Here is a 26,447-nt window from a genome sequence, read left to right as displayed (position 1 = left end):
ATAGTAGTCTATTATGGGAAATTACATTGAAACCATATGTACCAAGTTTAAAACTTCCAACATAAAATTTGGGGTCCTTGGTTGTTTGTGTGTAATGGTGGTCTCAAAGAACTTAAATGTTTGCATTTACACTGGAAAATTATTTTTCTGTGGGCCGAGGTCAACACTGTAAAGACAATCGAAAACAGCCTATTGGCCAGTAACCTGAAAAGAAAGGGCCAGTGGTTATGTATGTATGCTTTATTATTCCTTAGAATATTGCACAAGAGACACCTCAGTTACAGCTTTTTTTTTTTTTTTTTTTTTTAAAGGCTCACCGTTGCCATCTTCACATACTCTACCATTCTCATATACCTGTCTTTACACGACTTTACACGAGTAAAAATACACATTCAACACGCATGCTCACACTGTCACTCTGCAAACACAGCTTCTTGTAAACATCGCCACATGGGCTCACCTGCTCATTTGATCATATGCAGATTGGAATCCACTGATCTAAGGCTAGGAATTCTTAGGAAAAGAACAGCAACAGATTACAGGCATCCCTGCGTAAAACTCGTGAGGTTGGGACCTCAAAGTATTCCACCAGAACAGTTTCATCACCAAATGTCTAATGCAAGGGCACTGTCCTGCTACACTGTGTTCAAAATTATCAATAAGACATGATTAGTGCCTGTAAAAATAATACATAATACTGGTTGTTAAATGGACCGGTAACATGGGTTGCCAATTGTGACAGTCATCGCACAAGTTTCATAGTCAGAAATATAATACAAAAATCCTCCAGTACAAATAAAACTGTGCATACACTTAATCCCATCATTTGGAAAATGAATTTGTTAAATAGTCAACAGCCTGTGAACATAAAAGTGTGAAATAAGTAAAACATGGCAGCACCATGATTTGCAATGTGCTCATGGGAAATATTCAAAAACTTTTGTGATTGTAGTCCAAAACCTCTAGCTCACTTCCTTCTCAGCTCCATTTTAAACCATTTTCACACAAAAAACCATTTTCAATCTCTTACGAGCCCGCAATTACATCAAAAAATCACAATCACCATCAACACAATCCTGAACACAAAGCAGTTCACTTTTTTAAATGTCAAAATCTCCCAGCCAACTGGAATGACTGACAACTGTATACTATAATTATTTTAACACAAATGCATCAGATGTGTCCACCATTGCCCTTATTCTGTGCAAAACATACATCTTAGATATCTAACCATAGAACAATATTTAAAGTACAAATGAAAAATGTTGGGAGTTCAGTCAGATTTGCTATTGCATGTTTTTACAGTCCTCCCTTCATTTTGTGACTGTAAGATGTACACCTTTAATATGGTGTATTGCTCAAAAAGATCTCATGATAATACACCCTGTTAAAACAGCCATTACATAATCCCACTTGTTAAAGAACAGTAATGCTCAACCATGAAAGTGTATCTTTTGTTTGTTATACAAAGATTAATATATATTGATAATACCACCATCTTGGCCAAGCGTGAGAAAACTGATATTTAAGGAATACTTCCCTTTAAAGTCTGCCTTGATAAACACATTTGAGATAATCAGAATTTTAAACAATCATAAACCCATGACATTATTGCTACACATGGGATATTAGATATCACATTTTTAAAAGGTCCATTCAAACAGTATATATAACATATCAAAATTGTTGACACAAATTAGACCCCCATGAACAAGAACTTATTTAAGTTGGAAGGACACAGGAAGCACAATGAATAGATACCGTTAACAGATTCAAGGGAAGTTTTTTATTTTTTTTTAAATGTAGCCATCACCATATTGGTGTCCAAAAATCATACTGTCAGTCAACAATAGAACTGGATTTAATTCACACATCCCATATATGACACTTACAATTCATCCCAGTTGCCATACATTATTTCGAGATTTTGTATCATTTTTAGCACTTACGACCGAAGCCAGATTGAATTGGGAAAGGTAAAGAAGCCGAAATGCCGAAACTTGCGCTACCTGCAGTCGAAAGCTGAGGGTCTCCAAATCAAATTCGTTGGGGCTGGCTACTGTTCCTTCAGGATCCGAAATCCTGTGACATCAAACCAACCTCCCGCCCCTCAGTCACCCTCCTCTCTCTGAAACGGTTCACTTTGTGGTGGGGAGGTGCTTTGGTTCATAGTAAAATCAATGTACTTCCTGTTCCTCACTTCTTTACACTGAAGGCACAAAGGCTGCCAACTTGCAACAGCAGGGACATGGTTTAATGACCAAAAACTAAGGGTACAGATTTTTTTAGCCAGCTCACTGGATCCTAGGAGTTCAAACAACAAACCACAGAGCTGCCTTGTACCCGATTACATGATTACCCTCAGGTTAGGAAAAAGTGTACACAAGCAGATAATGTGCATTCAGAGAGAGTACTATTCAGACTACATATATGTACAGGATGCAGATCTAGCTACAAGTTGTTCTTTGAATGTAGGTTAAAAATTTATTGACTAGGCATTAAATACAGAGCTAAATGCAGGTATTTCATTTTACAATATTTCTGAGGAAAAAATAAGCAAAGAAAAGATAACTGCATTGAATAAATGATTCAGTATTTGCGATAAAAAGCTGCACAAATATCACGTTACACAGAGCTACAATGTTCATTTGCTAACGTTGTCCTTTTTGTCCAGGATTAGGTTTCCATGGAACACACAAACTGGTGAAGAAATCGGACTTGTGGTTTCAGGATCTTTTCTCCACAGCCTGTACCTGTGAACTGTGATGTGGTGATGTTTCTTCATTTCCCAACTTAATTTTTATCTTGGAAATCTAAAGATTCAAAAAATTATTAGATACTTGTAGCAAAAGAAATATTCAGATAATTTCATAAGCACAAAGCTAGTACACATAGTAACCACATTTATTTTATCTTGACAAAAAAGAATGACCTTTCTGCCTATAAGAAAGCAGAAAACAGCCAATGATAAGCATTTAAATTCAAACAGCTCCCTTTACAATACTCCAGGTCCAGAAGCTGCTTGCAGGACAAAGCTGTTAAGTACAGTGAATGTACTTCATCTTGTACAAAATGCATCAGTTTCATAACCGATTTCAAAAAGCACTAGTTCACCCTGAAAATGGTGATGTTAAGCTCGTCCAAGCAAATAGCATAGTGGACAGTTACACTTAAGAGTCATTCAAGCATCTCACTTTCCTCAATAAATAAGCCTGTATATTTTTCTTTGACAAAAACGCCAATTGGTTGACATTTCCTGAGCCCATGTCATTGGATAAGCCATCCCTTCCCATTACAGAAGACAGAGGAGACGCACAAAGATGAGGCGAGAACGATTTTGCACTAGTGAAGAATTCTGTTGACCGCACTCAAAAGCACCAACATTTAATGCAAACGGAGATGCATTTTGCCAGTCAGGAGGTCTGAGGTACTTCCAACGCTCTGGGTGAGGAAAAAATGTTCAGAAACTGTTTAATGGGGCCTGAAGTTGAACAGTGATCTCTGCACAGCATCACTGCAAGGGTAATTGGCATCTGTTTTGGAAAGAGGGGAAAAAAAAAGAGGCACAGAATTGAAGTGTGTCTAGCAAACCAAAGAAAACAACCCCATGGCCCGCACGTTGAAATGCTAGCAGAAGAGTGGCCAGAGCGATAGATGGACAGACTCCCTGGTTGGTCGGTAGTGCATAGTTCCACAGTGTGTGTGCGCGCGAATGTGCGTACGTGTGTTGGAACGCGCTGCCTGTCTTGTTAGTCCCTAGTGCGACCGTGCTTGCGGTGAGGGGTTGAGGGCTTCATGGGCTGAGGGTTTGAAGGTTTGAGTTTAAGGTTGAGGGGTTGAGGGGCTGAGGGTTTGAGACATTTAAGGGTTGAAAGGATGAGAGGTTGAGAGTTTGAGGGGTTGAGGGTTTGAGGGGTTGAGGGTTTGAGGGGTTGAGGGTTTGAGGGGTTGAGGGGTTGAGAGGTTGAGGGGTTGAGAGGGTGAAGATTTGAGGTGCTGAGGGTTTGAGGGGTTGGTGGTTTGAGGCACAGAGGGGTTGAGGGATTGAAGGCTTGAGGTCCTGAGGGTTTGAAGTGTTGAGAGGTTGAGGGGTTGAGAGTCTAAGGGGTTGAGGGTTTGAGGAGTTGAGGGTGAAGGTTTGAGGGACTGAGGGTTTGATGTGGAGAGGTTGAGGGTCTGCAGGTTTGAGGGGTTGAAGGTCTGAGAGGTTGAGGGGTTGAGGGTTTAAGGGGTTGAGATGGTGAAGGTTTGAGGCGCTGAGAGGGGCTTAGAGGGTGAGGGGTCGGGATGGGCGTGGGTCTCATTCCGAAGGGTTCGTTGCAGTGCCCTGGAAGGTCCTCAGCTCCTGCTTGTACCAGTTGGGTGCCTCCGGCCCGCCCTTCCCTGAGGGTGTGTGATCATAGCCGTATGCCACCGTCAGCTCCTCGTCCCGCTGCACTGCCCTAACCGTGCGTATGCACTTGATGGGTCCAAAACGAGGGTGGAGAAACCTGTGGAAGGACAGTCAAGCAGTATGGGGGGCAGGGCTTATTCATCTGACTGACAGTTTCCATGTGAATGCTGCTGTTGTCACCCCAACCCATGAGAAACTATTTCCTCAAAAAATGATCAGCAAATTACCTCACAGCTGTCTTAATCACTTGCATTTCCAATCTCTACATATCTGGGAGGTTCTACCGTGTTTCCAAGGACGCGGGGGGAGTTTGTCCCACAAAGCATAGAAATGTGCTAAGCAAACAAAGCTGATCAGATCAAGGATGCATTTCTGCACATCAAGATGAATGTCATCATTTAAGTTGAATGACATGTCATTGACATGACCACCTAAACTCTTTTACTGAGGGTCCTTTCCCAAGTGAGCAGTCAGGGTTTCCTTTACAACAATGTTCAGGTATGCAGGCCCGAAACGAAAGTCCCCCCTTGCGCTACTCACGGTTCGTAGGTGCAGTTAGGAGTGAAGGAGTGGTTGGCCTTATGCCCCAGTGAAGCACAGTATTTATCTGTGCTGTTGAAGGGTTCCGGCACGTCGATCACCGTGTCCTCGTCCAGAGATATCGTGTTCCCGTTGAGGGACCAGTCCCTGCTGTCCACCTACGGTGCAGCAGTGCAACATGATTATCAATAAAATAATAGGAACTCACATAAGAACTCACATCTCTATGCGATGACAACACTCAATTTGCAGAGCATCGAAATTAAACTTCTCAGAGTGGAATTTTTGGACCGATTTGAAGCAAACATTAGATCAACTTAATGGCACAAGGACAGGTATTTGGAACCCACGTTTAATGACATCAACTGCCAATTAATGACACATTGTACTCAAACTGGGGGGACCCATTAGTGAAAAATACACATAGGTAGAAAGAAAAGAAAAAAAACTCACCACCACCAGATAAATGAACAATGAACATATGAATCAATTCATGAAATCAACACTGGATGAATCGGCAAACAGAAGACGAGATACGTCTGATGAAATGGCATCAGGTAGCATTACCTGGTAAATCAGACTTAGCGATTCGAAAAAGAAATAAGTCAAACTCAACCCAGTGGGTGCGGAGCCATGTGTTGAGTTGCTCCCCGTGTTCAGTCCCCTCTCACCTCCGAATGCGTGATGCGGACCCCGTTGTAGAAGGCCATCACGGTGTTGGGCTCCGCGTCGGTCTTAGCGAAGAGCCCCTCCCCCGCCCCTGAGATTAAAGAGTCTGCCACATACACCCTCGGAAATGAGAGAAACCACGTCACCTTCCTACTGCGCAGTGTGTATCAGGAGTACATGAGATCAACACAACACCAATGAATCATTTATGATGGATTGACAGGGCCCCTGTAGTACATCAAACAGTAAAGACTTAAAGGACAGTAAAGGATCTTAAAGATAACTTAATGAATATAGATGTAAAGACTTTCAAGGATCTTAAATACAATTTAATGACCATATTTTTAGTCTTATCACAGGATTATCATTATTTTTTAATTAAAAATATCACCCTTGTACAAGTGCATCAAGGAGATTGTTGGCTTGCAGAAACAGAAAACATATGTCTCTGAATTCACAAATCTAATTTTATACAGGCTAGGCACTGTATAGCCTTGGGAAAAAAAAATAGTTCTGTAAATTTTATGCGCTAAAAGAAACCTAGGCACCTAAATCACTTGATGATAAATCTCAGCGCATTCACAACCTTCAATTCATCACATCGAAAATCGAGCACCTTTAATGTTTTTAAGGCGGTGTGGGAACTCTGGACCACACTGCAGTCAGAATGCTGAACTCCCTCGGTCAGTGCAATAGAGAACGGGGTAACCGCTGCAGCCAAAGCAGGCAGAACGCAGGTCACCTTAACCCAGGAGTCTCTAATGTTCACAGCACTTGGGTGAAGTCGGCTTATTAGAGCCTGTCGCTGGGCTTCGGTTGGACAAGCCTTTCATTAGGCCAGTGAGGTCGGTTGCTTTTTAACCACCAAACCCTTTTTCCACCTTTATTCATCAAATTGGGTATTCTTCAAACTGTTAGCCCAAATTGCTTCGCTGTGCAAGACTGAACATCCAATCACAAGGCACCTGAGCACAGAACACAAAACGGATGGTACCTTTGGGCCTCGTAGGGATCAGGCAGCATGCCGTGGGCAGCGATGCAGGTGGAGGTCGACTTGTCGTACCTGTAGACCGCGCCTGAAGGAATCACAGGGACAAATGTATGGGAGAAACGCGCAAAGTTCCACCCAGTACCATCCATGCACTTACTGATGAGCTGGTCACCTTTTCCCTACCATACAGCTAAAAAAAATACACTTAAGAACAGAAGAATACTTAATGATGTACATACAGTACATTTAGCCCACTTACACTTACCATTTACATACAAACTAGATAGTATACAGCCATGGCATTTCTCTAGTTTCAAGTGAGTATGTAAAGATACCTGCCTATGCTTTATAGATGATCTCCCCAATCCCCCTTAAGCTTCAAGTTTCCATCCCTTTTCTCAATAGCCAAAACATTCTGCAGACTGGATGTGCCTGCAGGCATATTAGTCACCTAATTTCTGGTAACACTCTGAACAGGCCATTTAGAGTAACAACAAAATTCTTACAACAAGAACACCCATGTTGCTTTGCTTCCTAACTTCCTAAGAATATTACTCGTCGTATTAATTGGACAATCCTAAGTGGTAAACTGCAATGGAGGTAATGTATGATGATAGCCTAAGTCCGTTCAGTACATGCACAGGTCGGGCTCCGGTTCACAGTGTGAGTTCACTCACTGCCAGGCACGACGTCGTCAAAGTGCGGTCGGCCGTTCTCCACCGAGGACAGAGTGGCGAGCCGGGCCTCGATCAGCTCCCCGTCCACGAAGCTCCCGTACAGGGCCGTCTTGCCGTCGGGGTACACGTACGCCACATCGCTGCCCGTCATCTCGCCATCCTCGTTCACCTTGCCCACTACGCCGCCCCTGTCCTGCCGTACGGCGAAGCCCAGATTAGGGTCACAGAATGCCAGGAATTTTTTTTAAAAAGGGGAATTTCCCACAGAAATTCATAGGAATTTTTGGAACACGCTTTAAGCCTTTTACCTTTGTTACTATGCAAAATCTAAAGCAAACTAGACACTAAAATTCAAATGTCAGAACTACAATTAGGGTTAATAAAGCATAATGCACATAATTCAAGGCACATAATTATACCTAAATTTAGCTTCTTGAAAACTTGAAATGATTAGCAATCATAAACATTTAACTGCACATTGATGTGGGGAGCATGTGGTGCAGTCCTTGGGGTGGCTGACTGGCAACCCAACATTTACAGCATGGGGAAAGCGGTAGCGTGCGCGGTCTCACGGGGTAGTAGATCCAGCAGACGCCGCAGCGGTTGTTGTCCTTGTACTGGCCCTTGAAGACGACGCGCCCGTCGGCGTCCAGCTCGTGGGCGGGGCCGTTCAGCTCCCCGTCCACGTAGGTGCCGTGCAGCGCGCCTCCGTCCTCGTAGGTGTACACGCCTTGGCCCTGCAGGGCGTCGTCCACGTAGAACCCCTCAAGCGTGCTGCGGAAAGGGGCGGGGCACTGCGTCAGACGGCCTGTCTCTCCGCTAGGGTTGGAACCATATCTACCAATTCGGTTTTGCTGTACCGCCGTCCAAACCATTAGCGCACTGTTTGCATGCATCGACATGTGAGGGCCTCTCTGAAAGGCACGCCCACTGGTTACAATACAAGCCATGTTATTGGATCAAATTATTATTTGTTACCAGTGATCCTATTAGCCAGTTCAGAAATTTACAAGCATCCCACCACCCACATTTGGCATAATACCTGTTGCACTGTTGCAAACCTTCTTTTGATGCGTTAAACAAAACACAGACAATCTAAATGCATAATTTTTTTTTAAAGTGTAATGCAGAGGTGTCTAATCTTATCCAAAAGGGGCTGGTGTGGGTGCAGGTTTTTGCTTTAGCCTGTCACTATGACACCTGATTCAACTGATCAACTAATCTTGGTCTTTAATAAAGACATCGATAATTAGAATCGGGTGCTTTAGTGTTGGGCTAAAACACAAATCTGCAACCACACCTGCCCATTTGGATAAGGCTGGACACCCCTGGTCTAATGTGCTACTGTAGAAATGTACCACAGCATTCCCTAGGTAAAAAAATAAACTGATCGGAGGGGATGACACACCAATCATCTTCCACAGGAAGAATAAAACTCAGGGAAAGTATATATTGAATATACCAAAAAATTACAAGCTTGCTTTGTATAACCCATCAACTAGTTGCATGTTTGGCAGGCACGTCTCACTTTCCTTTGGGTTGATTGTAAAATATGCATTGGATCCTTAACAAACATTTTCCAAATTAAGTGAAATAACAATCAATACATTTCAACTGATAACTGTGAGGCGAACTACTGTTGTTTTTCCACCTGTGGTAGGCATTCCCCATCCCTTCCACCCCTCCAACAGCCCACACTATGGCCACGCCCAAAAACAGTGCACGAATACAGAAAGAATCTAGGACAAGCGACACTAACAGGAGCCAAAGTGAGGTCAAGAAGAATTCTGGCCTAAAGGTCTCTTATTTTAGAAAAAAAAAAAAAGTATCACAATCTGTCGCTGTTCCTCACCTCCCGTCGAAAAAGAAGAACTTCCCTCGGCCGTTCTTCTCCCCGTGGACGAACGTGCCCTCGAAGCGGTCGCTGGACGAGTACGTGACGGTGCAGAAGCCGTGCGGCTGGCCGTCCTCGTCGAGAGGTCCTGAGGAGAGGAAGCGCGCGGAGAAAGGAGGACGTTTATTCGTTGCGGCGGCTACCCCCTGAAGAGACCCTTCGCCGCCGTCCGGGAATTATTCCCATCGGGATTACTGTCGCTCACCTCTAAATATGCATTTACATTAAATAGGTTGTGCCAAGATGCACAAAAATGAAAGTTCACAGGGGACAGTGCAGATGTGAACAGAAATCAGTCATAAAGCTAATGTGTGGGACCCAGTGATTGGTTTTTGAGTGGGAAGGAGGTAAATTTTGATTACCTGTGGACAATAAACCTCTACAGGAAACCTAATACATGGATACACACTGTAGCTAAATACTACACTACATGTTCTTGTCGGAGTTAAAAATGTGTAGATGGGTTATAAATATGTGTGTGCATGTGTGCATGGTTTAACAACACAACGAATTAATATTATCCATAGTTTATAATGAATGGGTAATGCTATGTTTTTAGATGAGAGGGGGCCTGGACTGGTAAGCAAGTTCTGCCCAAGCTCTCTTTCACAAGCAATGACTTTAAACTTATTAACCTCAATTGGGGGGACCAGTGAAATGTAACAAACGATGACTTGCTAACACTGGAAGTAAACATGGGTGATGTGATATGAATTACATAGGCTAAATGAAATTAAGATCTTGTTGTGTGAACTGACTCTCCTTCTGCAGAATAAAGAACACTGATTATTTACAGTTTCTACCTCCTACCTTCTTCCAACAACTCTCACACTCGTTCAAATGCATAGTATGTAGCTGGTCTCATAATAGTCCCAGTGACCTTAATTATACTTGTTAAATTACCCTGGTTAAAAGCAATCCAATACACTCCTGTGGAGATGCAATTATCAGGAGTCTACTAAGAGCACATTCAGTGATAAAACACAATTTAAACTGCTCACTGGCTAGTTCACCATTATTTCATCATAAGCAGAGGATGAACCCACCCCTTGTGGAAAAAAATCGGATTACATTCCTTTTTTAACTTTATTTACTGCTATTACCTGATGCATTACTGACTACAAATAATTTTTTTACATGCAATCCGCATACTATGCAAAATATACCACTGACATTTTTGCACCATGCTTAATATATGGGGATAACTTGGAGGGCATTTTGGGAGAAAGCTAAATATGCATGTAGGCCGACCACCTTTATTCAACTGCTCGATCATTGGTTCATAGCTTGTTCTACCTACCGGGCATTTCCATAACAAAACTGAGTGCCATTAATATATCGTATATCATGCAAGATCACACTCTAATGGACCATATGAATGCCATCTCACGGCCCAGTTCTTTGCCTGCATTCTGACGATCCGATTGACAGAGAATGGAATGCACAAGGCCACATTAGCACAGCTGAAGAGAGAAGAAGCCTAAGGCCTACAACGCCTGGTCGGTACGAAGACGCCCAAGCTTTTCACGCGACCACCAGCACAGAGAGCCTACTGTTAGACCTACCCAGTAAAAACGCTTCCTTCATTCCGGAACAATCTTAACACTAAATGACTCGATCACACGTTCAATTCGTCATGCACGTGTTAAGGTTTTTTAGCTCTGTAACACACAATGGTCCGACATCGTCATAACAATAATCTGTTAATAACGTTAACAATAAACAATAATTCCTTCAGACACTTACTTTTTTAAGGCTGCCTTTTGTGTACTGTCTTGTGCAGACTCCCCTTTTATCCACTTGGAACCGACATTTCAAATTACTCGCAAAACAGAACTCCCCTCAGATTGTGAGAGCGCTGTTCCAAGCTTCAGACATTTAGGGCCTTTTTATTTTATTTTATGGTGTTTTCTCCAACAGAGGCAGCTGTTGGCATTCATTTAGAGTGAAGTTCATGTAGCCAAGTTCCTGACAAGAGAAGCACTGAAAACTAGGGTAGAGCAACAAGATTTCATTGTCAATACAGATTTGCCAAACGTCCCCTTGACAGACACACCATTCTTACTGTAGCATGAAATCGTTCAATAATTAGGCCTACCCTATTTTGGACAACTAGCTTACATGTTCTATACACACAGAATTTGTGTATCAGGCCAAAGCACAAGTATACACTGTATGCACTGAATGATGCATGTTTACTAGTAATCAAATAATCAAACAATCAAAAACCTAGTGATTTGGTGAGAAATTTGAATATGACCTACATTCGAAAATCAGCAATTAGCCTACTTTCTATATTAAATATTCAAAGCACAAAATTAAAAATCAAACCTATTTCATCCTGATAGCCTTAGTGCCATTTTATTTCAAATGCATCACACAGCAATACAAGTGCAAAGTTCACATATTCACTAGAAATGTTTCCAACATTAACTTGGTGTCACTGACAATAACCATTCCAAATAAACTATGATATTATGCATCTTAGAATCATCTGGTATGCACCGCCTAAACATTTTAACATAAGGCATGAGTTATCTCATTGTCTGGAACCTGATAATCTTCAGCCTCCAGCTCTTAAAGTTGTTTCTCTGTAATGAGTTGTGATAATAACAATGATGTTAAAGATGGACTGCATCGCCAAGGTTCATATTTTTGCAAACGTTCTTAAAAATCAAGTGGTGCACCACCAGAAAACATCCCCTGTATTAATGCCTATATCTTGTTACTGAGCAAGCCCTCTCTAATAGGCCTATAACAAATATGCCTATATTCATGTGAAATTAAGATAAAGGTTCAGTGCCAAAAATCCCATAATACATGTGTCGGATGTTCACATACCAGCTATTAAATTGCATTATGCCTATGTAGCCAAGAGCTGAATGCTTTCCCCCCCCAAAATACTGAGGCTTGTACCATGACAGGCCTCCATTAACACATTAATGCAGGTGTTTTGCCCCTGGTTCTGGAGAGTGGCAGGCTGTGTTGGTTTTAATGGTCGCTCAGCACTAACTGATCAGTTAAAGCAGTTGACTGTATAGTTCGCCTAACTCACTTCACCTGGTTGCTTGGGTCCGAAACAGCTGTTGAGTTTGAAGTGTAAAGAAAACCCTGCATCCTTCCAGGACAGTCCTAGTAAGAGCTGATTTTGGCAAATCACATATTTCGCATGGGGATGTTATATTAAATACAAACATTTACGTCTATTTCAGAAATTAACAATTGTGTCCCGAATGAGTGTTTACCAGAGCACATAGCCTATATTTAGAATACAAAACGGCCGTCTGACAATACCAAAATATACAACTACTAGAAAACAATTTATAGGAACTTTAATAAATATTTTGAAAACTTTCAGCGAAAATATACCCAGCTGCTAGTCAGCATGGAAAGTTGCCGTTTAATAAGATAATGAGTAGCAAACTGTAACAGCGGTATGGTTTAATACCACGTACCAATGACACATTTAAACTTCAAGACACTGCATACCACATGTGAAAGAGTAAGGCTACACAGCATGTTCAGCTACTTGCAAAGAAACAGCCTACAGCAGTCGGGCAATATTTTAAAAGAGTAACATTGCATAGGCAGCGTTTAAGAGTCAAATTGTAACATAATAAAGCGGCATTGGAAATAAAGCTAACATTTAGTTATTGCAACATTCGCATACATATTTATCACAGCTATTGTTTCTATCTTTAAAAATGTTTGCAGTCTGAAGACTAAAAGCAGATGCCGGTACCTAGTCTCCTACTTCTCCGACACCAAGCCCCTCAGTTACCGGTCTCCTTCGCAAATAAACTCCCTGGCATTGACAACATTTCCGCCTGTGATGGGCCCACCAAGATTGTCAAAAGCTAAGCTAACTACAGATTATGAAACACACATAGCAAAGTTGCTCTAAAATTAAAAACAAGCCCACAGCAAGTAGGACATATATTTATGCGCCTAAATGAAAAAATACGTGAACTAATTTTTAATAACTCACCTTCAACGATTTCTTCCATATTTTCGTCATCGCTATCCATGGTTGTTTGATGCTCTTTCTCTAACCACAGTAGAATTGCAGAGTGCAGTGTTGAAGCAGCGTTATTCCGGTCTATTGTTACCAGCTCCCGTATATTATTCTAATACTTTGCTGTAATGTCGACCCCCCCTTCCCTAGAAAAGCTGACATCACCCTCTGAGCCAGTGCTACATCACGACTGACAGTTACAAAGAAGCAACAACTGCACGGCCCACACTTTTAAAGGCAAAGGCTTCATTCATCACCATTATGACAAGAACTGTTTTCAGAGATATGTTACGTTAACAGTTAAAACGATGCAACCAATTAGTTATTCATTAAAATACGTTCAGATTTAAATATGATTTAATGATATGACCATACAAAACATTGCCAAATAATTGACTTAAAATTAAATCAATATTAACAGCAATATCAACTATATCAATGACAGCACATGTATGCATACTAATTTTAAAAGAATGCTTATGAATATTTCATTAAAAATATATAAAAATAATAATTTAAATCTTGTGTGTGGCACCCCATCATATACTGAACACTTTCCCAAAAGGATCGACATTTTCTCTCATATCTAACTAAATAGCTGCAAACTATATTTTTATGTTTATTCAAATTGTGTTGTTTCCCAAATGTATTTATTAATTTGTTTATCTTCTACAATGTAGGAGAAACTGTACCTCTGTCTCTGTCACACCTACAATACAAATTCCATATATTATTCTGTAAGTAAGCATATGTTGTTGCATGGTATCTTTGAAAGTGAATAAATACTCCAAATTGTAATTTCTCATTAGCATTCTATTTTGTATCTAAGCTTTTTTTGACCTTAGCACTTTGGTTCAGAGTACCTCACATTGTAATATATGGGGATTGTTGGGTGCACTGGTGAGTGCTTTTGCTAAATAAATGTAATGGAATGTATGGAAATGAATTCTACATGCAGCATTTCTACTGAATGCATGTATCATCTAATGCAGTTTTGTTTTTTTTCCTGACTGGTTGTACCTGATGCATTACTGACTAAAAATAAAAGCAAATGCGATATGAAAATGTTTCCTTTGATCATATATGTGAATCTCTGAATGTTAGTTTTAAAGTTCCTCCATATTGACTAATAAGTACTGCGCTGCGTAAAATGTAGCGATACCCCCGGAAACATATGAAGGGTGTGGAGTGAATGAGTAGCCTATTGTGGTTGAAACGGTGAAACATGACGTGAGCCTTTTAATGTTCTCTGCATAGATGACATCATGCCTAAGGTGGGGGATTGCAGTTCCCTGTGTAGGTGACATCAGACATCAGGGAGGGTGGGGGGTCACTTGTTTGCCAGTTCCCATTAATCATCACAGTACCGGGAACACTGGAGGTACTTCACGTTTTCAGTTTGCTGTGGTGGGTATTATAGGAATCTGATTAGAATCTCTTTTCTGACTCACAACCCACTCTCTGAATCACACCATCACTCTCATCTGTTCCGAAGATGGAGCATTTTTATGGCACTATACTACAGGCCACTTTCCCCCAAGGCCTATGGCATCATCACAGAAACATACTTGGTAATCCAACAAGGCTATTTTGTTTTCCTGAATTTTTGTGGGCAAGACTACACCTCATGTTTTTGCATGTTATGTTCATAGGAAACTATTGTTTTTGTTGTTGCTGTCACAACAGATACATGGCAGGTTTTGGCAACATCTTTTACTTTCATAACTGTCTCGCTATGTGCCTCATTCACTGACATTATATTCTAAGGAATTTGAATGAACTATTGTTTCCTGCCCTCTCTTTTCCCCCCAGTTGGGCAGATTTCTTATTTACAACCATCAACAAAATGTGGATCTATGAAGTTCTGTATGTGCAGTATTATACACATATTATTAAACAAGTAGCTTAACATCCTAATAAGTTTAATTTAAATCAACCAGGAAAAGATAAGCCATGGCAAAAGCAGAGTTTAATGTATTTGTTTTGACAAAAGTACCTCTCTGAGATGCTAAAAGCCAAGGGAAACTCATTTTTTATGGAAATATACAAATTTAAAATAATATGAATTAATATACACAAATTCTGAAAATGGAGGTAACTGTGCAGCCTCTGTCTCCTCAGCGTTTTCCAGATGAATGCATTTACATGCTTGATGGGCACCCTCTAGTGGACATGTGGAAAAAATACAGTGTATTTTTTAAGCACTTCTTCCGATGAACTATTTCTCCTTAATAAGTTCATCTGAGTTCAGTGAGAACCCATATTTAAATAGAAAGCAATGTTTTGTGGACATTGTGTTCCAAAATTTTTCATCATCTGAAAACCAATCCGCTTCCACTAAGAGCTGAGCAACTGCAAGAAATTGCCTGTGTGCCTGAAATGGATTCCCTTTAAAATTTCAGTTTCACAGATACTGCTAACATGAAATTATGTCCACCACTGAAAAACTACTACCTTATTAACTGAATTCTTTAAGGACTGATACAGTTTTAAAAAACTGTATGATACAGCCTCATACATTTACAATCACTTACAGGTATGAGCAGTGATGTGGTCATAATTCAAACTGTTTTTATGGAAGACACTTTAAAAAAAGTATATATTTGAAGGCAGAACAATCATTTCCAATGCGTTATTGTACTGCTTAAATTGTGGTGAAAGTATTATTCCCTTTGGAACATGGCTGCAGTTAAAATTGTACTTTGATTTCAGAAGCGAAAATACCCGTTGGTCTAGGACTGTTTCCCATGGTTTGGGCTAGGCCCCTTAGTTCTAGTGAAGGGAAATCTTAATGCTACAACATACAATCACCCTCTAGACAATTCTGTGCTTCCCCAACAGTTTGGGGAAGGCCTTGTCCTGTTTTAGCATGACAATGCCCCCGGGCACACAGTGAGGTCCATATAGAACGGTGTGAAAGAACTGACTGACTTGCACTGAGCCCCGACCTCAACCTCATCCAACACCTTTGGGATCAATTGAAAAGCCAACTGCAAGCCAGGCACAATCGCCCAATCGCTACCTGACTCACTAATGCTCTTCTGGCTGAATGGAAGCAAATCCCTGCAGTGATGTTCCAACATGTAATATAAAGCCTTCCCATAAGAGTGTAGGTTGTTATAGCAGCAAAAGGTGGACCAACTCCATATTAATGCCCATAATTGTGTATGAGATGTTGGATGTCAGGTGTCCACATACCTCTGGCCATGTAATGTATTTTTCACTTACTCTTCAGCTTCAAACAGGTTTTTTGAGTGATGAAATTACATCAGGGTCACAATAAAACAGTCAATTACCCAGATATAATAATGTCTATTCTTATTAGACATGCATAGGTTTTTGTTCATTTTATTGTTATAGATATTAAGAGGATTTAATCTAATTAAAGCAAAATCTTCAAAAGCAGTCAAATGAGCAAATATAATGATGGTAATTTTTATTAGATAAACATAGGTTTCTATTAATTTTACTGTTACAGATATTAAGAACATTTAATCAAATTTAAAAGAAAATCTTCTAAGGTCTAATAACCAAATAATTACACAAATTTCTATTAGATACATGGTGTTTTTTGTTCATTTTATTGTCACAGATATTAAGAGGACTTTATCTAATTTCAGACAAAATCTTTTCATACTTCTAAAATGAATAGTTTTCACAGTTAGGTTGTCTGCTAGTTAATGAATCAATGTAAGAAAACGTTTTTCCTTTCATCACAAAAAATATCAAAGGGGTAGATTTGTGTTTTCTACATTAGGTGGAATGTTTGATAAATAATCTTGCTAATTTGATGTTTGGATGCGTGGAGTAGCGCTCTCTACAGCTCGCTGTGCTTCTCCTGCATGCGCAACTTCTCTGGTAATGTCTGGGTCAGGAAAACATAGCGGTCCCGCTTCAGACTCTTGCCTGGCTCCTGCTTCAGTCCCAGGGCCAGGAACTCCTCATCTGGGCCATACTGCGACCAATGAACCAACCCCGGTCCGTTAGGGGACCTGCAGTGTAAGGGGTCGCCCAAGCAAGCAGGCACACGATACAAACACTGGTGACACACGGACTGAGAGCAACCAAAGGTAAATATATCAATGCAATAACTGTAATAAAATAAGTCATCTGTCAATAATTAATTTGGTTACAGGTAATCCTGTCACTAAACTCAGTCATGATTTGGATTGAAGACTGTTTTCTAACGGAGTGTTAAATTTGCAAATCTGAACCATTATCTTCAAACTGTCCTCAATTTTAAGTCCAGTGTCGTGAAAACGTATTTGCCCCCTTCCGGATTTCCTTGATGTATGTTAGTCATACCTTGATGTATGTTACATTTCCTTAATGTATGTTAGTCACACCGAATAGTTTCACTGAATGGTTTCAGACAAACCATAATATTAGACAAAGGGAACCAAAGTAAACCGATCTTCAACTAGCATCTATGGAAACTTGAAACTCTGAACATTGAGCAACCGGCACAATGTCTTATACAGTGTTGTGAAAAAGTCCTTGCCCACTTCCTGATTTCCTGCATTATTGCATATTTGTCACACTGAATGGTTTCAGACCTTTAGACAAAATGCAGTATTAGACAAAGGGAACCTGAGTAAAAACAAAACACATTTTTCAAATTATTAAACACTCATATCACCCATGTGAAAAAGGATTTACCTTTTTAAACTTATTAACTGCTTGTACCACCTTTAGCATCAATAACAGCAACCCAAACGCTCCTATAATTTGATGTCAGTCTTTCACATCGTTGTGGAGGAATGTCTAGCTGCAGTTTCTTTACACTGGCTTGCAGTTTTTGATTTATAAGCTTGTAAAAACGAAACAGTGAGCCACTTATAAGAGTAGAATGTTTAGGATTCAGTGCAAAACCAAGCTACAGCTTGCCTGCTTGCCAATAAATCCACATACTTTAATGTTTTTCCAGGTGCTGTTCTCACTTACGGTAATATATCACTTGGGATACACTGCTGTAACTAGGTTGCAATGGTTTGACCTACTTTAATAACCTATTAATATTACCCAAATTTATGTTTCTAATAATTTCCAGGTATCAACTAGATATGCTAATGCACTATTACCGATTTATTGTTTAAATCCGAAACATTCACCACAACAATAGTTGCAAAGATTATTACTACACTGATAATGGAATTCCATCACTCAAGCATATACTGTCATACATGTGGATTGTGGGAAATCTGAGGTCATAGCTCGAGAGTCAGTGGAGTGCCAGATGAATCATATCTCTCCTGAGGATTTGGATGTTACATACATCACTGAACTTCCCATATTGCACATCATTCACTTAATATTCACATTTGTGATGACCTTGAGGTTATTCTGCACATCCAACAAGACTCAAAATGGAATGTACAATCATAAGTCATTTCTACCCCATACACTTGAGCAACATTTATATCACTCAAGTGGTATGAATGTTTTCATTTATATGCAAGTTGGCTTTTGTTTATTTGTTCGGTATTTTTATTTATTTATTTTTTTTTACAACAGAAATTCAAGTAAAACGCTTTTCTGATACCAGTAGCAAGATGTGGTATTTTATAGTGTTAAAAATGCATTGTTTCTGAATCACACAAATTTAGCTGGTAAACTTGCTTGCTCCACAGTTGTTGAATTTGTAACATTATTTTGTAATTCACATGTAAATATAATTTACACTTGGGAAACGTATTAGTGGGCTACCCCTTTCAAATTATAAAAAGTAATAGCCCCTTAAACTTAATAACTGGTTGCACTACATTTAGCAGCAATAACCGCAACCAAACACTTCCTATAATTCAATATCAGTCTTTCATATCGCTGTGGAGGAATTTTAGCCCAGTCTCCTTTGCAGAACTGCTTTACTAGTAGGTTTTTGGTAGGTTTTTGAGCATTGATTTCTCATTTCAGGTCCTACCACAGCAACTCTATTGAGTTCAAGTCAGGACTTTGACTAGGGCATTCCAAAACTTTAATTTTGTTTCTTCATATGCAGACTTGCGTCATCTGGGTGCTTTTTTTGCTAGCGTGAGATGAGCGCTCATGTTTCTCTTGGTTAGCAGTGGTTTCCGCCTTGCTACTTTCCCATGAATGTCATTTTTGCCCAGTTTCTTTCTAACAGCAGAGTCATAACACTGCCTTTGTTTACTGCTAGAGAGGGCTGCAGTTCTTTGGATGTTCTTCTGGGATCTTTTGTGACTTCCTGGACGAATAGTTGTTGTTGCTCCCTTGGAGAAATTTTGGCAGGCTGGTCACTCCTGGGAAGAGTCACCAGTGCTCCATTGCGAAATAATGGCTCTCACTGTGGTTCGAGGGAGTCCCAGAGCCTAGGGAATGGCTTTGTGACCCTTTGTGGACTGATATATTTCTACAAATTTTTTTTGGAATTTACTTTGATCATAGCATAGTGTGCTTGTAAAACCTTTGTGGTGACTACTTCACTTGGGTAAAGTCCAATGTGAGTGAGGTTTAGATTCAACAGAGCAGGCTACAATCAAGCCTGGTTGTGTGCAGCCGGCTGAATCTAATTAAAAATTAAATTTGGTTAATTGAGTAACTAAGGGGACAATTCATTTTTTACATGGGTTATATGGGCGTTTAGCTGTATTTCATCAAATAAATGAAACAATAATTGAAAAATATGTTTTGTATTTACTTAGGTTCCCTTGTCTCATATTACATTTTATGTAAAGATCTGAAACCATTCAGTGTGACAAATGTGCAATAATAGAGTAAATCAGGAAGGAGGGGAATACTTTTTCATGGCACTGTAGATCACTGCCCCAAAATTAGATTTTGTTAAAAGGAAGGACGCAAACCACAACATGAAACTATCCTAGAATTGATTTCCCAGTGTGTGCGTTATGTTTGGTCATTTTCTTTTGTACTTAAGTCATCAATCATCGATAACACCAACATCAAAAAATACTAATAATGAATACAACAATAACACTAACATCAACAGCGCAAACTCAAGGATAACACTAGCCTCCACAGAACAAAGGTATACCACCGTACCCCCCAAGTCCCATGTTAAGCGTACAGACAGTTTGACAGACATACAGGCAGGGATCTGAAGCTTGGCACAAAGATAATCTCCCACAGTGGGAGAGATCATCAAGGGACAGAAACAAATAGCTGTTAAACTAAAGGGTTTTGTGGTTCACAGCTCAATCTTATATACTTGTGCCACTTTTATTTTGAAATGGCAAAGTATGTTTTACTCCACAGTGACTCAAATTCTTATTTTTTTGGACGCCATTTTGGACGTCTTTTTCATGATTACAGCTACTGTGCAGCCAACCAGTAAACAAAATGCACTTTTGCTGTATGCCATCAAAGAACTTACTCTTTTTAAAAGTGTCCCCCCACGCACATCCCTGTTTGAAACTGGACCTTTAGTTAATCTGGCCAGTAAGCACTGCTGGTTTTCATTCGTCCCCTCTAATCAGGACTGATCTCTGGCTAATCAGTGGCAATAATCAATCAATTAACTATCAGGTAGAGAAGAAATCTAGCAGCACTAATGGCCTTGAAGGCCAGATTTTGATTTAGGTGTCACTCTGTTACTTGTGAAAAGGACTCTCAAATTGCCTAATAGGCCCTACCCAGTGCGAGCGAAGTTGGCCCAGTACGCCATGATGGTCCTGGAAAGCTCCTGCTCTTCCTCTGTGCACTGGACTGAGAGAGAGGAGGCATACTATGATACTCGGTATGGTTGTCGAATGATCAGCTCCAACACATCCGCAGCACGCCATTGTGACTGCATTCAATGCAATTTTTTTTCTTTTTACCTTTCGAAGTACTTTCCATTGTGACATTTAGGTCCAGGAAGCAAAAGCCAAATACGAACATGAGGTCGTCGCCATGGTCTGTTTTGACGAAGCTGGGCCTCTTCTTCTGCAGGAAGCTGGGAGCTTCCTGCAACTCGTACAGGTAGACGGGTGCACCTGCGTCTGAAGGAAGGGTTAGAGGGACATTCACACAGGCGTACGCAGACATGACAGCAGAGACCTCTTAAAGCAGGAGACTGATGGTGTTTGCAGAGGTAAATTGGAGTACCTTCATAAAACTGCCCAATCTAGCTGTTTAGGTCATAAATGTGCTTCACTTTTTCATTGGGTGATTTATTGAAACCCATTTTGATATTTTAAAACCTCTCAAAATTGTTTTTCCACTGATGTGGGAGATAGTAGGGGAATACTGCTAATATGAATATGATTTATCCACTTAAAACATTTCTATTTTTAAAAAATAGATATGTAAAACATTTTAGCATACAGCTGCATAATTATTATCCAAAAAAAAAAGATTTTGAAAAAAAGGTTTCTCTCCTTTTTAAATCCTTGTCAATATTCATGTACTCTTTGCACTCATTATCCCATTTGGGAACCACTGAATACATTTCAACTTCATAAAACAGTTTTATATTTCAGCTCATTCATATTTACATACATGCATATCAAAGACTGTGTGTCAGAAAACATATGGTATGAAGTTGTTACAATGCTTAAACTGAGGAATACTGAGGGCGTGTTAATAGTCTGGGAATTACAAATGGGGTGTTTATTTTTTGTTTTCTTTCTTTTCCCCTTCTGTTCTTATGCATCTTGGGAACTACTCTTCTTTGGACATTTGAATCTGTTCACGATTGCTTAAATGGAGGACTACTCAATAAAATAACGATAAATGTATCCATATGCATTTCAATATATGCAATTGTCTCATCCCTACAACAGAGAGTTCTTCAACATGATGGCCATGTAGATTTAGGATGACCTCTGACCTTCAGGGTCTCACCTCTGTGGGAATTGGCTGTTTGGATGGCAGGGATGGTGAACATAACGTCTCCCATCAACTCCAAGGCGCTGTCCCGAATCGCCGGCCGATCTTCCGAAGTGCCCAGGTACTCATCTGCCATCAGTTCCTTTATCCTCTCATCCGACGGCTATGAAACAAGTCCCACACGGTAGGCTACTTTAATATCTCACTTTAACCAGGAGAAAATAAAGCACGTTGAGACTGGGGGGACCTTGAGAAAGAGATGCTTCAACAGTGGGACATACTGACTGCATGTGACATTCTATAAATCCGTTGTGTCATACATCTGGAATCCCCTCTAGCTTTCTAACAAAACATTACAATCCTCATCAACGACCGGCATCAAACAACACCACTGAACAGGTTCACAGTCCTCATCAGTAATTTAATGCATGCTATCTGACCTCATGTTACCTCTACATTTTCACTGATCTCTCACCTCTTGGTATAAAAATGACATGACTGACAAGACTTGGCTTCGGTCCATTCCTTCCTCCCAGCCTTGAGGCGCCAGGAACTGTTTATTTGGGTGGGGGGAGGAGGGAGAATGTCTTTCTTCCATTAGCTATTTAATATTAGCTTTGTCAAATGTACAACAAACAGCCATATCAAAGAGCGCAGTTAATTCAAAAATCATCATCCAAATACAGAGCCGGGCTTAACTAGCACCAAGCTGAATAAAATGTATTAATTATTAACCCCAACATTGTCCACAGGAGTGTATCTCATTGACTTTGATCTCAGAGCACCTATGATCCTTGAGATGATGAAAATAAGATAGCTTACACTGGGCAGCAGCCACCCACATTCCTGGTTTGTCACGCCCGTCATAAATGGAACCTTGTGGATCTCATGATTCTGGAAGGCCTCCTCTGGCGACTTTGTGAGAAACTGTCCATCGTTTGTCACCAAAAAATAAGTAAGCGCTGCCTTCAAAGGAGATTAAACAGAGCTGAACATTACAAATTTCTTCAGATAAGACATCATTTTATTCCATACAGTTGTCATGATTTACTTAAGGGTCAGTATGTCATCCTAAAAAAAATTCACATCCAATGTAGAGAACAACCCTAGGAGAAAATGCTCTGTTTCTGGTCCAATCGGCTATGTGAAGTGACACAAATTATGACTTCCACACCTATTACCCTTGAACTCTGCTTTAAAGTGATAGTCCACTTGTTGTGGTATATGGTATTTTTTTAAGTTTTACTGTAGGTTTGGACATGTTTTGTAAATGTTACATATTTAGAGAAGTTTCTCATGACCTGCCAGCTTTACAATGCTTAGCATCAGGGCATATGGTGCTTGTGGTCTAAAGCAAGAAAAGAGGCTCCAAATAACTCCAAAGCAGCCTGCACAGTGAAATATCATCTGAGAACAATTTCGCAAGATGAATCATCAATATTTTAATACACCAGTGGAAAGGTTCTTGAATGCTACTGGAATGCTAAATGCAAAAGCCTTCTAAACTAGCCAGACCTTTTATGACCCCTTTTTCTTTAAAGTACTTATTTTTTTGACAATCAAAAAAGCTATCAACTGTATATTTCCTTGTATACAAATCAGCAAATAACACTTAATAGACTCTATGATTAACATGAGCACAAATAAAGTGCTACCAATTACATGATGCACAACCTGCGTGACTCCATGCACACCACTAATGAGGACACATTATTGTGGCAGGGCTCAGTTTGTAGGGGAGGATCGGGGCACTTGGAGGACCACGCCCACTGAAGCTGAAAGGCTGAATTGTGGTTTGTTTATTTTGCCTTTGTTCGTTTCGTTTATTTTAGCCAGATCCCGTGAGATTGAACAGAGAGCTTTTTGTTTGATTTTTCTCTCCAACAACTCCCCTCTCCAACAACTCCCCAGCACTGGTGAAAATCATGTTATGTCATGTCCCTGTGTACAGCTCTCCTGTCCACCTCAGGGGTGTGTTGAGGCACGTGACAATTATATATTGATACATATTTTAGAAACCTGATTTCTTGAAGTAACAAATTTGTCAAAGTTGGTTGGTCGCATGCAATATTTTCCATGTCAAAATCATATTGTCAAGGCCACTGATAAAATTCATCATGGATGGCTAAATCTATGTGCAGACAAAATGGTCACCACTAAGTCTGAAATATTAACTTTCTGGATCTCTCTGGCAGTAGTTGTTCAGAGTATCTCACCTCTTCAACAATCTTTAGCATTTCCTCTTCAGTCAGCCGCTTCATGCAGTCCACAATCGTTTTGGAACTAGTGATGTCACAGCCTGACATATTACCCACCATCTAGACGTTAACAGTTTGACAATGATGAGTCATCTAACAGCCATTAACAGGCAGGGTATGGGGTGATATGTGGACAACAACAATAGTGGGCCATGGGATCAGGTCATCTGTGTACACAGCATAGTTAATCCTGAGATACATAACAAAATTAGATGAGACTAGTTTTCCTTAATAGCAATTGTGGTGTATCATTATGACATGGTTTGCTATTCTGAAGAAAGAGTGTGACATTTGTATGTTACATACCTGGGCAGTAGGAAATTGGTTGGGATTGAAGATACCTCTCATTTTTGCAGTTCCACTCTGTGCAATCGCTCGATGGAACAGTCCAGAGGATAAGGGAGAGAGGGCCTGCAGACAACGCACACACGCACGCACATACACACAAAACAATGGAGAGCTTAACATTCTGTTGTGCATAAAACAAAATGGACTAATCTTCGACATCATCTTTAAAACATTTAAAACGTGCTTGAGATGAGATGAGTCTGTGTCTGCTCAGGTTTTTTTTGTGTTCGCTAGTGCCAGGTTTTTCGTTTTTCAGTTTCACACCTGCAGCGACACGCTAGCGCCACCCGCCGACTCCCCAAAGATGGTGACCGATCCCGGATCTCCTCCAAAGCTCCGGATATTCTTCTGCACCCAACGCAGTGCAGCCACCTGGTCCAGAAATCCAAAATTCCCAGGGGCGTGTTCATCTCCAGTGCTGGGTAGGGAATGTAGGAACCATACTAGTGACCACAAGACAAACATTCATTGCGGTTCTTTCATTGAGATTAATTCATTGCCGGTGACCATTGACCCGCACTGTTCACCCACTATGGTGACCACTCACCCACCCTGTTTACTCACTGCAATTTTCCCTAATATGACCAATTAAAAAAAAAAAAAATGTGGTTGTGCAAACTTACCTGAATAATCCCAGAATTCCTAATCGGTACTGAATCACCACAGCCACCACATCTTGATATGCTGCTAGTGCAGAAGCATCCTGGAGTGATGATGACCCCATCACAAACCCTCCACCATGGATCCACACCATGACCTAGAATCAATGGAAAGCGGAAGAGTTAGAATCTATACATACACATGTGAACGTGCATACAGACATATGTTTACCATGCTCTGTGATCATTAAAGACACATCTGTTATCATTTTAACCATAAACTGTGTCACTGGGGATCATTTAGACTCACAGCTAATTTAGACTCTGCTGTTGAGGTTGCAGGTGTATATATGTCCAGGTAGAGACAGTCTTCTGAAACAGCAGGGACTTCCATGTGCAACGAAACCTTTTCAAGTAAGTCCAGCATGAATGTCCTGTTTTGTAGACACCTAGAATACATTTTTTTTTGTGACAATAGCTGTTAGTGTTCCTTCGCGCAGCAACAGCATGCAAGCAAAGATTTGGCGAACTTGGGTAATTAGAAACTATAGAAATTGCCATTTTCTGTGTAAGGCATATGCTGAACTGCAGAAAGAAGGCTTAATGTGTGACTGGCAATCGGTAAAGCCTGTGTGAGAGGGACATAGTTTAGGACAGAAATAAAATATCGTCTGACATTACCATGAGTAATGGCCATGTGACTATGTTGGTTTATTTTTACTGTGGGAAATATGTAATGGCAGTTTGAAGAGAAAAACTGCTGCACTGAACTATGTACTGATTGAGTAATATCTTGACAGGTCGATGGTCTTATGGGCTGAGTCCTTACTATATGTGGTCTGGCTTCTGTGGTAGGCGTGCGCCCGTTCTCCCTCCCATGGCTCTACGGGCAGCGGTGGTGCCAGCCTCAAAGGCCCAGTAGGTGGCTGGGCAAAAGGCACACCCAGATAGGTGTGCACCCCAGTCTCCACACCCTTCACGTTCACATACTTCCCTCTTAAGCTCCCAGACTGGAGGGTCACCAGTGGACCTGTCAATGAACACAGTCATTTCCAAAACCGCACACATGTAGATTTTAAGACCTAACCTGAACAGGTAAATTAACCTAAATGACAAAGTAATCTGGTATTAGACTTATTTTCAGAACAATTACACTTCATAAACTACATAGTATACAGCAAAGGAATTTTCTCAATTTCAATGGATTAAAAGAATTTTAATCCATTGAATCCTAAATGCTGCTTGCCTAAGTATGTTTTTTTTTTTTCCTTCCTTA

At 40.5% G+C, this 26,447-nt stretch overlaps 2 protein-coding genes across 6 annotated transcripts; both read right to left on the bottom strand.

Moving 5' to 3' along the window:
• Nucleotides 1-225: 225 nt before the first annotated feature.
• On the bottom strand, nucleotides 226-13,414 carry setd7 (SET domain containing 7, histone lysine methyltransferase). 4 transcript variants are annotated; one of them, XM_064344304.1, is made up of 8 exons: nucleotides 13,153-13,409; nucleotides 9,123-9,252; nucleotides 7,843-8,044; nucleotides 7,271-7,463; nucleotides 6,597-6,678; nucleotides 5,605-5,722; nucleotides 4,934-5,091; nucleotides 226-4,490 (listed from the first exon to the last, which is right to left on the bottom strand). In XM_064344304.1, the coding sequence occupies exons 1-8, from the start codon at nucleotides 13,190-13,192 to the stop codon at nucleotides 4,301-4,303; spliced, it is 1,113 nt and encodes a 370-aa protein (XP_064200374.1). In that variant the 5' UTR covers nucleotides 13,193-13,409; the 3' UTR covers nucleotides 226-4,300. The 4 variants fall into 4 exon arrangements, 2 of the variants coding, with proteins under 2 accessions (XP_064200374.1, XP_064200375.1); XR_010331351.1 differs by lacking the exon at nucleotides 226-4,490 and having other exon boundaries at nucleotides 4,952-5,091; nucleotides 5,605-5,708; nucleotides 13,153-13,413; XR_010331352.1 differs by lacking the exon at nucleotides 226-4,490 and having other exon boundaries at nucleotides 4,953-5,091; nucleotides 5,550-5,708; nucleotides 13,153-13,414.
• Nucleotides 13,415-16,600: 3,186 nt separating this feature from the next.
• Nucleotides 16,601-25,647, bottom strand: LOC135259684 (fatty acyl-CoA hydrolase precursor, medium chain-like). Of its 2 annotated transcripts, XM_064344303.1 has the most exons (12): nucleotides 25,482-25,647; nucleotides 25,196-25,329; nucleotides 24,837-24,990; nucleotides 24,531-24,635; nucleotides 24,183-24,284; nucleotides 22,789-22,932; nucleotides 22,442-22,519; nucleotides 21,982-22,129; nucleotides 20,976-21,137; nucleotides 20,790-20,862; nucleotides 16,988-17,171; nucleotides 16,601-16,943 (listed from the first exon to the last, which is right to left on the bottom strand). In XM_064344303.1, exons 1-11 carry the CDS (start codon nucleotides 25,629-25,631, stop codon nucleotides 16,997-16,999), a joined length of 1,425 nt encoding a protein of 474 aa, XP_064200373.1. In that variant the 5' UTR covers nucleotides 25,632-25,647; the 3' UTR covers nucleotides 16,601-16,943; nucleotides 16,988-16,996. The 2 variants fall into 2 exon arrangements, with proteins under 2 accessions (XP_064200373.1, XP_064200372.1); XM_064344302.1 differs by having other exon boundaries at nucleotides 16,601-17,171.
• Between the last annotated feature and the right edge of the window lie 800 nt (nucleotides 25,648-26,447).

This window comes from Anguilla rostrata, chromosome 7 (genome assembly GCF_018555375.3).
Source record: "Anguilla rostrata isolate EN2019 chromosome 7, ASM1855537v3, whole genome shotgun sequence".
NCBI lineage: Eukaryota > Metazoa > Chordata > Actinopteri > Anguilliformes > Anguillidae > Anguilla > Anguilla rostrata.
Note: the sequence above shows the minus strand (reverse complement) of the source record. Positions and strands in the feature narration are given on the sequence as shown.

What these genes read in the sequence shown, in the direction of transcription:
- LOC135259684 (XM_064344302.1), bottom strand. Translation starts at nt 25,631, where the DNA reads ATGTATTCTAGGTGTCTACAAAACAGGACATTCATGCTGGACTTACTT. An exon ending in GTGGGTGGCTGCTGCCCAGT is followed by an intron (nt 22,520 to 22,788) that starts GTAAGCTATCTT and finishes CCAAATAAACAG; the next exon opens with TTCCTGGCGCCTCAAGGCTG. An exon ending in GCCAACTTCGCTCGCACTGG is followed by an intron (nt 17,172 to 20,789) that starts GTAGGGCCTATT and finishes CTTACACTGCAG; the next exon opens with GTCCCCTAACGGACCGGGGT.
- setd7 (XM_064344304.1), bottom strand. Translation starts at nt 13,192, where the DNA reads ATGGATAGCGATGACGAAAATATGGAAGAAATCGTTGAAG. An exon ending in GATCCCTACGAGGCCCAAAG is followed by an intron (nt 5,723 to 6,596) that starts GTACCATCCGTT and finishes CTCATTTCCGAG; the next exon opens with GGTGTATGTGGCAGACTCTT. An exon ending in CCTAACTGCACCTACGAACC is followed by an intron (nt 4,491 to 4,933) that starts GTGAGTAGCGCA and finishes GTCCTTCCACAG; the next exon opens with GTTTCTCCACCCTCGTTTTG.